Source organism: Manis pentadactyla, chromosome 6 (genome assembly GCF_030020395.1).
Source record: "Manis pentadactyla isolate mManPen7 chromosome 6, mManPen7.hap1, whole genome shotgun sequence".
In the NCBI taxonomy this organism is placed as follows: domain Eukaryota; kingdom Metazoa; phylum Chordata; class Mammalia; order Pholidota; family Manidae; genus Manis; species Manis pentadactyla.
Genome location: NC_080024.1, coordinates 44,201,465 through 44,215,184, shown reverse-complemented (window position 1 = coordinate 44,215,184; position 13,720 = coordinate 44,201,465). Strand labels below are relative to the sequence as shown.

Below are 13,720 nucleotides of genomic sequence, written 5' to 3'. Positions count from 1 at the left end.
TTGTTACCCAAAAATGTTTAAATTCTCAATCTTTTTTGAATATATATTTTAAAAAGCCATATTTCCTCCTTAAAAAACATTTTTAATTTGCAATGTTATCAACTTTCAAATTTTTGTGACTTCATAGCAATTTAATTTATTGCTATAAATAAAAAGCTTATGGTGGCTTTTAAGAAAACAAAGAGTTATAGAGTTCACGTAGTTATAAAATATAAGTTATATCCAGGAGTGATGTCTAAACTATTTACTAACTAGCACAGCAGCAAGCCTTCTAATCAGAAACCCAGCCACTCAAAACAGAGGCCAACCAATGCACACTGATTGCATATCAGCCATGCTTTCTGACAGATAGATGATAGATAGATAGATAGATAGATAGATAAAGACAGATGGATGTGAAATTTCTATATATGTATATAACATGTAATAGTTATATGTTAATTATCTTGAGTTATAAAGAGAGAAGCACTCTATGGTGTTCCAAATCTGGGTCATCAGGGCCCCCTCCTGTGATCTAGTGCACCTTCTAGTATCATGTCATTTTTCCACTTAGTAATTACCCATTTTCTTAACTGTATCCCTTGTTAGCCTGAAGCTGAAGGCCATGGACTATTGTCGTTCATCACTGTGCCCTTCTTTCTAGCACAGTATCCAGTACAAAGTAATAACTCAAAATATATTTGTTTACAGAGTCAGATGAAATTCAAAGGAAATGTAAAAAGCAATGTGATTTTGGTAACCACAGATGAATAATGCAAGCACAGCCAGCTAAAGATAACTGACGGATGGAGTTTTAAAGATTTTGAAGGTAATGCTCCCCAGACCCTACTCAATAAGCTATAGTATCTGAAAGGATTACAAAAGCTTGAACTTACTCGGTGACCTTTCAAGCCTGGAAGACCAGGAGCCCCAGGAAATCCTCGTGCTCCCTGTGGGGAAAAAAAATAGATATGGCATCTCAGAGTCATTAGTCAGAATAGAAAATTGCTTAATATACTTTTTTCCCCAAAAAAATCTAATACATAGTTTTTCACTAACATATCAAAGAAGAGAAAGGATCAGTATACTTAAACCTATCAAAATACACCTGTGTGATAAAAAATCTGCAAGGCAAATCCACTGTTAGAAATGGAAACCTGGCTTACACAGAGATATGGATTAATGCCTGGTATTGATTTGATGACATTTTCAACTTTTCAAATGATATCACTGTATTATATTTAGTAGCAAAAACAATAATAAAAACAAGAAAATCAGTCTGAATAATATGTTCAATGTCTGAATCAACTAGGTCAAGGTATAGGGAAAAAATCAGGGGAGGAACTTAGGGAAAACTGTGTTTTCCCACCTGTATATCATGCTTCACTTGTGGCATAAGATTTAATGAATCTGTAGCAAAACAATGTGCTTTATTTGTTACCAAACTACTAAGCATTGGCAGCAGAATATGATTAGAAACATCATTTAAAAAATCCTCTAAGCAAACTGAATAAAAAACAGAAATCGAACAAAATTAAATCCTGCAGATGTGACTATTTTGAAATCATACTTGAAACTTTCTCTCAAACCCTCTTAAAATAGATAAGGACCCAATGACTTAATTATTTACTTGTTCTCATTGCTAACATTAATTTGGTTTTGAATTGAATGCCATTACCACCTCCACTAGTAGACTGATCACCTTGATAGGACAGACTATCAATTATTATCAATTATTATTATTCATCTGTGTATTTCTGGCACTTAGCTTTTTGCCTGGTTTGTGGACATACAGTCAGTAATTACCAAATAAAGAACTGAAGAAATGGTTATACATTTCTCTTAACACTCACAGCACTTTTCCTAAGCTTTTCTTAAGGAACTTCTCTTGTGCAACACAGTCTTACACAGATGGCAAAAATCCTTCTGTTCTATACATCATAGCCTTCATTGTTTACTAAATGAATGAATACACAACTCAATATATGAACTTCATATGTTAAAAGCAAAGCAATAATTCCTCTGTGACCTCTTGAAGGAAACTATCTCTGCAGGGCTTTAGGGAGGGGTTAATGCCAGTAAGAGCACATCAAACCATGCTCTCTGAACAAACAGAGTTCCACTAAGTCTGTTTACACAGCCCTGCTTAGGAATCCTTTCACTTCAAGAGTTCCCTTTTAAGTTTTTCCACTGGAATGCTCCTCTTTACTGAGATTTGTCTCCCCTCCATCCTGAGCAGGAAACTCAGTATACATCCATCTAAGCCTATAGAGGAATTACTGAGCTATGGTATTTTAAATAATTAGTTAACTTTGAGTTTTTGTGGTCTGCAAGGGAATTCTCAAGTGATTACATATCCTAATACAACAAGAAAATGAACGAGCTGTACTAGTGCTCATAATATGTTCTCATTCTGCTGACCAAGGACTGTCATTAGACCACAATCACACATCAATTGCTCTGCACGTGCAGAGTGCATCTGTGCCAGGCTGGCAGGGCACATTTCCCCCCTGTGGAGGCCCCATGCCGAGTGCGTACAACAGCACAGCAGGACCGAAGGCTCAAGCCTGGACATCTGTGCTAATGACCTCATGCCTTTGTCTGCATTGACTTCCCAGGCAGATGGGTGAGGAAAGGAAAAGGGAGGGCAGAGACCTGGGGAATTGGTTTTATATTTGAAACTAAATAATCCTTAGAGCCCTATAAATTCCTTTAAAAGATCATGTTTTAAAAATCCTCGCATTGAACCTCACCAATTCAAAGCAAATGGAGAGTAATTCAGTACTGTTGGTTGTATTAAGTAGTAGAAACATTAGAAACTTTTAGGAAATTTAGTAAGTAGGAGATCAAATCGGTTTAGGGGATGTTGGACAAGAAGAAACTCTAAGGGCAAGAATATTTGAGGATTTTTGCATGCTTATCATTCTCTAATTTTCCTCCCCTGTCTGTGTAGCACATCCTAACTGAGGGCCTATCAACTAGGAGTGAGGACAGAAAAGTGGGTTCAGAGTATGGCCAAGTGGCCCAGGTCCTGAATTCTGGTGGAGTGTGTTTCCAGGGAACTATCCATGTAGCGAGCCAAAGGGAAAGAAACAGCTGTATTAGGAGCACTGGCAATCAGTGTACCTTGTCGTAAGATTTTAGGGCCCAAAACATCAATCAAGAATTTTAGCCAACATTAGGGTTTGGGGAACAGCCATAGTGGTATCCTGTGTACAGTCTACTGCACTTAGCATATAAAAAAAAACAAGTCAATAAACTCTCTTTCAAGGTGTTCTTTTTGACATGTGAACAATACAAAATTAAAATATTGAAAAGATAAAGATAAACAGATGTTGTGAAATGTAAATATGTCAGGCTGGCGGCTTCTCAGAAAATTCAATACTCATTTGGAGAGCATCCATGTTAGGAATGATATATTTTCTATCTCTAAGAGGGTTATTCACACGGCACCAATGCAAAGTAGGGAACTGGAATCAGCTATCACTCTGGCAAAATATCCTGTTTCACAATAACAGAAGGGAACATATCTTGGGGATAGTGTCTAATGCACATGCATACAATAAATTGCAAATTAATTTTTTATTTTTTGAAGTTTGTCTTTATGGCATTGTATTGATAAGTATAAACTTACCGGAGATCCTGCAAATCCCACCTCACCAGAATTTCCATTTCTACCAGGTTCACCCTTAATGGAAAAAAAAGCAAGGTGAGGGAAAGAAAAATGGATTAAAATGTTCTAAGACTAGATGACAATTCAATTGCAGATAAAAAGTCTTTTTTAGAAAGCTCATGCCCACTGCTCTGAATAGTGTAAAAACACTGTGGTCTATTTCTGATGGCAATCCATTCTAGCAAGTCAGTTTGTGGAGGTTTCATTAATTAATCCAGAAAAAGAAATGAATACGAATTATACTGGTCTGATCTAGCTCACCATGTTATGAACTTTAAAATTTACACACACACACACACACATTATGAAATCCAAAATCAATATGTGGGACTGAATTAAAACAGTGTTTCTCAAAAATACTACTTGCCCTCACTTTTCTTGTGATAAAAACAAATTAAGAACTACCAGCCATACTTTATTTATGGCCAAATTCATGGTAATCTACTTAAATAAATCTTATGACACACAAAGAGAAAACATTTATTTGGTTTACTATCACACAGAGATTAAGCATCTAAAGGTGATTTTGTCCACAACTTTGGTATAACCAAGAAAAGAATCCAGAAAAGCAAGTCTGTTTTCGTTCCCTGTTCTTTGATCAGATGTTCTTAATGTTAAAACCTGAAGTTCAGTCTTAATTTTAATTAAAAATCCAATTGAAGAAGTGACTTTTTCAGCATGGGAGGATAAGATGGCACTATATTGCTAACACATTAAAAATTGTGTTTAATGAAAACCTCATAATTATGTTTTACCATAAGAGAAATGTATTTTTCTTTGAAATCATTTCAGAGGTTCCACCAACAAAGGTTGTGACTATTGTGACTATTTTAATATCTCATGGAGAAATCACAATGGAAATCCTGCGGAAGGCAGGGAAAAATCAAAATTAAGAGAAGTTTTAGGTTATCAATTTTCCAGTTCTGTTTATGTTTAATGAAAGCTAAAAGTGAGGAAAATTAAATGGTAATTAATAAATAATACTCATGTTAAGACAGTAGCTCCTTCTTAAACTCTTCAAATTTTCAAAGCAAAACAAAAAAAGAGAGCTTACATCTTCACCAGGTTTTCCAGGAGGGCCCTCTGGTCCACGTGCACCAAGTGGACCCTAACAACAAAAGGGAAAAAAAAAGAATAATTATCTATTTTTATCAAGACCTACCAATGATATAATCTAAAATACTGCTGAGACAATAATAAAAAATATCAGAGAAAATAGCTTTATTAATATTCTAAATATTATGTTGTACCCCTCAGATTATGGGCTTAAGAAAAAAGTTTAATTTCACAAGTGCAAATATCTCACCATGGTCTATTACCATATTCAAAGTCTCTTTATTTAAATACTCTGTCATAAGAAACATATGGCTTAAGCACAGTCCATAATACAGGGCTCCTGAAGTGGGCTGTAATTTCTTGCTACATTAGAAAAGAGCAAGTGAAATAATAATTTGCAACATCCTTATAATGGTGGACCTATATTTAACTGGGTCTACATGCTTACTTGACATTTACCATTGGTCCAGGTTCACCAGGTTCGCCAGGAGGTCCTGTAGGTCCAATGCCACCCTAAAATTGAGAACAAATTATATATATCTTAACAGATTATGTATATATGTCATTATGTATAAATTATATATACAAACATAAGTTATATATACAAACCAAAGGAAAACAGAACACTAAATCTTATACTCTCTAGAGTATAGTGCAGTTGTTCAAACTGTTGGCTTCAACACTTCCCAGCTGTGTGACTTTGAGTGAGTTACTTAATCTCTCTATACCTCAGTTTCCTAATCTGTGAAATGAGAATAATAATGGTACCTACTTCATTAGGCTGTTGAAGCTCTTTAGATAACCAATGCATTGTTAATACCTAGAATAGTACTGGCACAAAGTGAGTGTTCAATTGATGGTAGTTATCACTGTGATCATGATTTTCGTCATCACCTTCTTCATCATCACCATAACTCACCAGTGGCAGTCATATAAAATGACTTGCAGTGTAACTCTTCAGTATGATAATGACAATATGGTATCTTTGAGGGAGCTAAGAATTCTTTTTTTTCCGTATTTTGAAAAAACTATTTTCTACAGCCTATCAAATCACTACAAAATTAAAGTAGCTCGACACCACTATTTTATTGGTATTTGATAATCTATAGAAAGAAAGCATAGTATTGTATTTTTTTTAAAGATTCCAAGGAGCGATCATCTTGACTGTTATTTTTAATAATAGCACATGTGGTGGTCTTCTATAACCTGACTTCAGAGCTGCAGAGTTGGCACATACCCAACTATGAGAATTTTCATCATGACACAGGACACTGATTTACTATTTCAGAAGTAAGGGCACATAAAAATTCTTTGTATTTGAAGTCAGTCACATAAAGAAACCAGGTAATAAAACTCTAGCCCCATGAAGAAATTTTGAAGAACATACTGCATATATTTCTGAGTGAAATTAATTGAATACAGCCCATTCAAAGTGAATATTACAATACACAATTTAAAGGCCAGCCACAAGCAGTAATGTCACAGGGACCTTATTTGTATTTGTTTCTTTTTTTGCTACAGTATGGAATTTAATTATAAAAATCACTTACTTGCTGCCCTTGCAAGCCTTGAGGTCCCCTTGGGCCAACAGGACCCTGGAAAACAAATTTAAAAAGTTACATAGTGTTCATGACAATTTAAGTCAACCTTTTCAAAGACGCTGAACCAGCTTTAGAATCTAGAAAAATGAAACTCTGACAGTGGAAGATGATTACATTGTCCATTTGGACAACATTTGCGGTGATTTTATACACACCCTCAGTGTCATAAAGATAAATAAAGAACATGCATGGACACACCCGGTATCTTTGGGACGAGACATTTGCATGCTTAAGGGGTGGTTCTGTTAAGCCAAAACATCTGACAAAAGAAAAGTCTTGGCAGTCATGAAGTAGTTATCAAACTATTTAATTATTCAGTTTCACTGCAAATAACTCTCATAAATTAAATGAACTTGTTGAATTAAAGGCTTAAGAAACTATCAACAATAATGACTGGATTATTTTAAATATAAGTTTAAAATTATCTAAGGCATTGAGTTTTCCAGGTTATTTCTTTCTTTCATAACATTCATTTAAAGTATCTACACAGGCTTTCCCTATTTAAAAGCAAAATGATTACAATAAGGCATAGCAAAGAAGAAAAAAAGGAAAATGCTATTGAATTTTTTTGTTAATAATATGTCTATACAATTTCTTTTTTTTTTTTTTGAGAAGGCATCTCTCATATTTATTGATCAAATGGTTGTTAACAACAGTAAAAATAAAATTCTGTAAAGGGGGGTCAATGCTCAATGCACAATCATTAATCCACCACAAGCCTAATTTTCCTCTGTCTCCAATCTTCTGAAGCATAACGAACAAGTTCTTACATGGAGAACAAATTCTTACATAGTGAATAAGTTACATGGTGAACAGTACAAGGGCAGTCATCACAGAAACTTTCGGTTTTGTTCATGCATTATGAACTATAAACAGTCAGTTCAAATATGAATATTTGTTTGATTTTTATACTTGATTTATATGTGGATACCACATTTCTCTCTTTATTATTATTATTTTTAATAAAATGCTGAAGTGGTAGGTAGATGCAAGATAAAGGTAGAAAACATAGTTTAATGTTGTAAGAGAGCAAATGTAGATGATCAGGTGTGTACCTGTAGATTATGTGTTAATTAATCCAAGCTAGACAGGGGCAATAAAACATCCACGGATGCAGAAGATTTCTCTCAGAACAGGGGGGGTGAGGTTCTAAGCCTCACCTCTGTTGATCCCCAATTTCTCACCTGATGACCCCCCCTGCGACTGTGCCTGTCTTAGGTTGTTCCTCCCTTGAGGAATCTTACCCGTCTCTGGCTAACCAGTCATCTTCCGGGGCCGTACAGGGAAATGTAAAGTTGGTAAGTGAGAGAGAAGCCTTCTTGTTTGAAAAGGTTAGCTTTTTACTTCTTTGAATATTTATGCCCTGTGGCTTCTAAGCCCAGCATTTGTCTTGAGGTATCTTTACCACTTGGAAGAATTATGATACTTGGTAAATTCGATATGAGGCACAAATTCTATTTAAGGGTTGTAATTAGGAAGGAAGAGGAAAAGCTATAGAAGTAGCAGGCGGAAGAAAACATGGGAAGATTGATTATTTCTTTGACATATCTTCTTGTAGAGTAACTTCAGCATGGATAGGTTTTAAACTACTAATTAAATTGCGCACACACATTAACATAATAGGAGTACAGTTACATAACCAAAGCAGATCTATAATTAACAGCCATCTCCAGTGAAACCAAGAAAACCAGTTAGGCACCTTAGGCATTTGTGAAAACTTATCTATGATATGGTGGATATTGTCCAACTGTACCTGAACAATCTGAGAGAAATCAGACAAATTAAAACAACCCATTCCTGGGGACTGTTCACATCCCATATGTTCTTTTAACAGTAGATAGTCTGTAGTTGTAAGATTTTGGAGTGCTACAATTTGCACTTCTCCTAATTCTTGGCTGAGTTCCAACAGTATAGATCCAGTCAAATTTGTTGTTCTACTGTATGCACAGGCCAGCTTAGATATCTCTTTCTTCATTCCCATGGCAAGTCCAGGACATGGTGGGATGAGTGCATCTACAGCTGTAGCAGCACGTGGATCTTTGTTGGGGTTTTTTGATGATCACCTTCTGGCATGAGTCTTCCAGAGAGTGCTGATGTTGGAAGTTCTTTTTCATATCGTATCTTAGTTCATTTTCTGGGTAGCCAAATTAGGCTTTGATCCTCTGTATAAACACAAACAGGCCCTTTGCCTACACTTTGATATGCCCTTTATAACATTGTGTAGAACTCATTGGAGGTCACCACACAAGAACAGCTTTTTTTGTTGTTGTTGTTATCATTAATCTACATTTACATGACAAATATTATGTTTACTAGGCTCTCCCCTATACCAGGTCCCCCCTATAAACCCCTTTACAGTCACTGTCCATCAGCATAGCAAAATGTTGTAGAATCACTACTTGTCTTCTCTGTGTTGTACAGCCCTCCCTTTCTCCCACCCCGCTATGCATGCTAATCATAATACCCCCCTTCTTCTTCCCCCCCTTATCACTCCATACCCACCCATCCTCCCAAGTCCCTTTCCCTTTGGTACCTGTTAGTCCATTCTTGAGTTCTGTGATTCTGCTGCTGTTTTGTTCCTTCAGTTTTCCTTTGTTCTTATACTCCACAGATGAGTGAAATCATTTGGTACTTCTCTTTCTCAGCTTGGCTTGTTTCACTGAGCATAATACCCTCCAGCTCCATCCATGTTGCTGCAAATGCTAGGATTTGCCCTTTTCTTATGGCTGAGTAGTATTCCATTGTGTATATGTACCACTTCTTCTTTATCCTTTCATCTATCGATGGACATTTAGGTTGCTTCCAATTCTTGGCTATTGTAAATAGTGCTGTGATAAACATAGGGGTGCATCTGTCTTTCTCAAACTTGAGTGCTGCATTCTTAGGGTAAATTCCTAGGAGTGGAATTCCTGGGTCAAATGGCAAGTCTGTTTTGAGCATTTTGATGTACCTCCATACTGCTTTCCACAATGGTTGAACTAGTTTACATTCCCACCAGCAGTGTAGGAGGGTTCCCCTTTCTCCACAGCCTCGCCAACATTTGTTGTTGTTTGTCTTTAGGATGGCAGCCATCCTTACTGGTGTGAGTTGATACCTCATTGTAGTTTTAATTTGCATTTCTCTGATAATTAGCGATGTGGAGCATCTTTTCATGTGTCTGTTGGCCATCTGTATTTCTTTTTTGAAGAACTGTCTGTTCAGATCCTCTGCCCACTTTTTAATTGGGTTATTTGTGTTTTGTTTGTTGAGGCGTGTGAGCTCTTTATATATTCTGGACGTCAAGCCTTTATCGGATGTGTCATTTTCAAATATATTCTCCCATACTATAGGGTTCCTTTTTGTTCTATTGATGGTGTCTTTTGCTGTACAGAAGCTTTTCAGCTTAATATAGTACCACTTATTCATTTTTGCTGTTGTTTTCCTTGCCCGGGGAGATATGTTCAAGAAGAGGTCATTCATGTTTATGTCGAAGAGGTTTTTGCCTATGTTTTCTTCCAAGAGTTTAATGGTTTCATGACTTACATTCAGGTCTTTGATCCATTTTGAGTTTACTTTTGTAAATGGGGTTAGACAATGGTCCAGTTTCATTCTCCTACATGTAGCTGTCCAGTTTTGCCAGCACCATCTGTTGAAGAGACTGTCATTTTGCCATTGTATGTCCATGGCTCCTTTATCAAATATTAATTGACCATATATGTCTGGGTTAATGTCTGGAGTCTCTAGTCTGTTCCATTGGTCTGTGGCTCTGCTCTTGTGCCAGTACCAAATTGTCTTGATTACTATGGCTTTGTAGTAAAGCTTGAAGTTGGGGAGTGAGATCCACCCTACTTTATTCTTCTTTCTCAGGATTGCTTTGGCTATTCAGGGTCTTTGGTGTTTCCATATGAATTTTTGAATTATTTGTTCCAGTTCATTGAAGAATGTTGCTGGTAGTTTCATAGGGATTGCATCAAATCTGTATATTGCTTTGGGCAGGATGGCCATTTTGACGACATTAATTCTTTCTAGCCATGAGCATGGGATGAGTTTCCATCTGTTTGTGTCCCCTTTAATTTCTCTTAAGAGTGACTTGTAGTTTTCAGAGTATAAGTCTTTCACTTCTTTGCTTAGGTTTATTCCTAGGTATTTTTTTGTTGTTGCAATTGTGAATGGAGTTGTTTTCCTGATTTCTCTTTCTATTGGTTCATTGTTAGTATATAGGAAAGCCACAGATTTCTGTGTGTTAATTTTGTATCCTGCAACTTTGCTGTATTCCGATATCAGTTCTAGTAGTTTTGGGGTGGAGTCTTTGGGGTTTTTTATGTACAGTATCATGTCATCTGCAAATAGTGACAGTTTAACTTCTTCTTTACCAATCTGGATTCCTTGTATTTTTTTGTTTTGTCTGATTGCCGTGGCTAGGACCTCCAGTACTTTGTTAAATAACAGTGGGGAGAGTGGCCATCCCTGTCTAGTTCCTGTTCTCAGAGGAAAAGCTTTCAGCTTCTCGTTGTTCAATATAATGTTGGCTGTGGGTTTACCATAGATGGCCTTTATTATGTTGAGGTACTTGCCCTCTATTCCCATTTTGCTGAGAGTTTTTATCATGAATGGATGTTGAACTTTGTCAAATGCTTTTTCAGCATCTATGGAGATGATGATGTGGTTTTTGTCTTTCTTTTTGTTGATGTGGTGGATGATTTTGATGAATTTTCGAATGTTGTACCATCCTTGCATCCCTGGGAGGAATCCCACTTGGGCATGGTGTACGATCCTTTTGATGTATTTTTGAATTCGTTTTGCTAATATTTTGTTGAGTATTTTTCATCTACGTTCATCAGGGATATTGGTCTGTAGTTTTCTTTTTTGGTCGGGTCTTTGCCTGGTTTTGGTATTAGGGTGATGTTAGCTTCATAGAATGAGTTTGAGAGTATCCCCTCCTCCTCTACTTTTTGGAAAACTTTAAGGAGAATGGGTATTATATCTTCCCTGTATGTCTGATAAAATTCCAAGATGAATCCATCTGGCCTGGGGATTTTGTTCTTTGGTAGTTTTTTGATTACCGCTTCAATTTCGTTGCTGGTAATTGGTCTGTTTAGATTTTCTGTTTCTTTCTGGCTCAGTCTTGGAAGGTTGTATTTTTCTAGGAAGTTGTCCATTTCTCCTAGGTTTCCCAGCTTTTTAGCATATAGGTTTTCATAGTAGTCTCTAATAATTCTTTGTATTTCTGTGAGGTCCGTCGTGATTTTTCCTTTCTTGTTTCTGATACTGTTGATTTGTGTTGACTCTCTTTTCCTTTTAATAAGTCTGGCTAGAGGCTTATCTATTTTGTTTATTTTCTCGAAGAACCAGCTCTTGGTTTCTTTGATTTTTGCTATAGTTTTATTCTTCTCAATTTTATTTATTTCTTCTCTGATCTTTATTATTTCCCTCCTTTCGCTGACCTTAGGCCTCGTTTGTTCTTCTTTTTCCAATTTCAATAATTGTGACATTAGACCATTCATTTGGGATTGTTCTTCCTTTTTTAAATATGCCTGGATTGCTATATAATTCCCTCTTAAACTGCTTTTGCTGTGCCCCACAGTAGTTGGGGCTTTGTGTTTTTGTCATTTGTTTCTATATATTGCTGGATCTCCATTTTGATTTGGTCATTGATCCATTGATTATTTAGGAGCGTGTTGTTAAGCCTCCATGTGTTTGTGAGCCTTTTTGCTTTCTTTGTACAGTTTATTTCTAGTTTTATGCCTTTGTGGTCTGAAAAGTTGGTTGGTAGGATTTCAATCTTTTGGAATTTACTGAGGCTCTTTTTGTGGCCTAGTATGTGGTCTCTTCTGGAGAATGTTCCATGTGCACTTGAGAAGAATGTATAGCCTGTTGCTTTTGATGTAGAGTTCTGTAGATGTCTATTAGGTCCATCTGTTCTAGTGTGTTGTTCAGTGCCTCTGTGTCCTTACTTATTTTCTGTCTGGTGGATCTGTCCTTTGGAGTGAGTGGTGTGTTGAAGTCACCTAGAATGAATGCATTGCATTCAATTTCCTCCTTTAGTTCTGTTAGTATTTGTTTCAGGTATGTTGGTGCTCCTGTATTGGGTGCATATATATTTATAATGGTTATATGCTCTTGTTGGACTGAGCCCTTTATCATTATGTAATGTCCTTCTTTGTCTTTTGTTACTTTCTTTATTTTGAAGTCTGTTTTGTCTGATACCAGAATTGCAACACCTGCTTTCTTCTCTCTGTTGTTTGCATGAAATATCTTTTTCCATCCCTTGACTTTAAGTCTGTGCATGTCTTTGGGTTTGACGTGAGTCTCTTGTAAGCAGCATATGGATGGATCTTGCTTTTTTATCCATTCTATTACTCTGTGTCTTTTGATTGGTACATTCAGTCATTTACATTTAGGGTGATTATTGAAAGGTATGTACTTATTGCCATTGCAGGCTTTAAGTTTGTGGTTACCAAGGGTTCAGGGTGAGCTTCTTTACTATCTTACTGTCTAATTTAACTCGCTTGTTGAGCTATTATAAACACATTCTGATGATTCTTTATTTCTCTCCCTTCTTATTCCTCCTCCTCCCTTCTTCATATGTTGGGTGTTTTGTTCTGTGCTCTTTTTAGGAGTGCTCCCATCTAGAGCAGTCCCTGTAGGATGCCCTGTAGAGGTGGTTTGTGGGAGGCAAATTCCCTCAACTTTTGCTTGTCTGGGAATTGTTTAATCCCTCTTTCATATTTAAATGATATTCGTGCTGGGTACAGTAGTCTTGGTTCGAGGCCCTTCTATTACATTGCATTAAGTATATCATGCCATTCTCTTCTGGCCTGTAGGGTTTCTGTTGACAAGTCTGATGATAGCTTTATGGGTTTTCCTTTGTAGGTAACCTTTTTTTTCTCTCTGGCTGCCGTTAATACTTTGTCCTTGTCTTTGATCTTTGCCATTTTAATTATTATGTGTCTTGGTGTTGGCCTCCTTGGATCCCTTGTCATGGGAGTTCTGTGTACCTCTGTGGTCTGAGAGGCCATTTCTTCCCCTAGTTCAGGGAAGTTTTCAGCAATTATTTCTTCAAAGACACTTTCTATCCCTTTTTCTCTCTTCTTCTTCTTCTGGTACCCCTATAATGCGGATATTGTTCCGTTTCAATTGTTCACTCAGCTCTATTAGAATTCTTTCATTCCTGGAGATCCTTTTATCTCTCTCTGCATCAGCTTCTCTGCATTCCTGTTCTCTGTTTTCTAGTCCATCAATGGTCTCTTGCATCTCGTGCATTCTGTTTTGAAGTCCTTCCAGAGCTTGTTTTATTTCTGTATTCTCCTTCCTTAGTTCTTGTATATTTCTCTGCAAGTTCATCAGCATAGTTATGACTTTTGTTTTGAATTCTTTTTCAGGATGACTGGCTAAATCTATCTCCCCAGGTTCCTTCTCAGGGGAAGTTGTA

General features: G+C 36.6%; 1 protein-coding gene across 1 annotated transcript in view; it reads right to left on the bottom strand.

The window, feature by feature from the left end:
- The window catches only part of COL5A2 (collagen type V alpha 2 chain), a 163,204-nt gene that overhangs the window by 58,578 nt on the left and 90,906 nt on the right, over positions 1 to 13,720 (bottom strand). The window contains exons 9-13 of the mRNA XM_036881678.2: positions 6,259 to 6,303; positions 5,168 to 5,221; positions 4,707 to 4,760; positions 3,614 to 3,667; positions 876 to 929 (exon numbers count right to left, since the gene is read on the bottom strand). Coding sequence (XP_036737573.2) covers positions 876 to 929; positions 3,614 to 3,667; positions 4,707 to 4,760; positions 5,168 to 5,221; positions 6,259 to 6,303 — 261 coding nt within the window. The remainder of the gene's footprint in view (positions 1 to 875; positions 930 to 3,613; positions 3,668 to 4,706; positions 4,761 to 5,167; positions 5,222 to 6,258; positions 6,304 to 13,720) is intronic.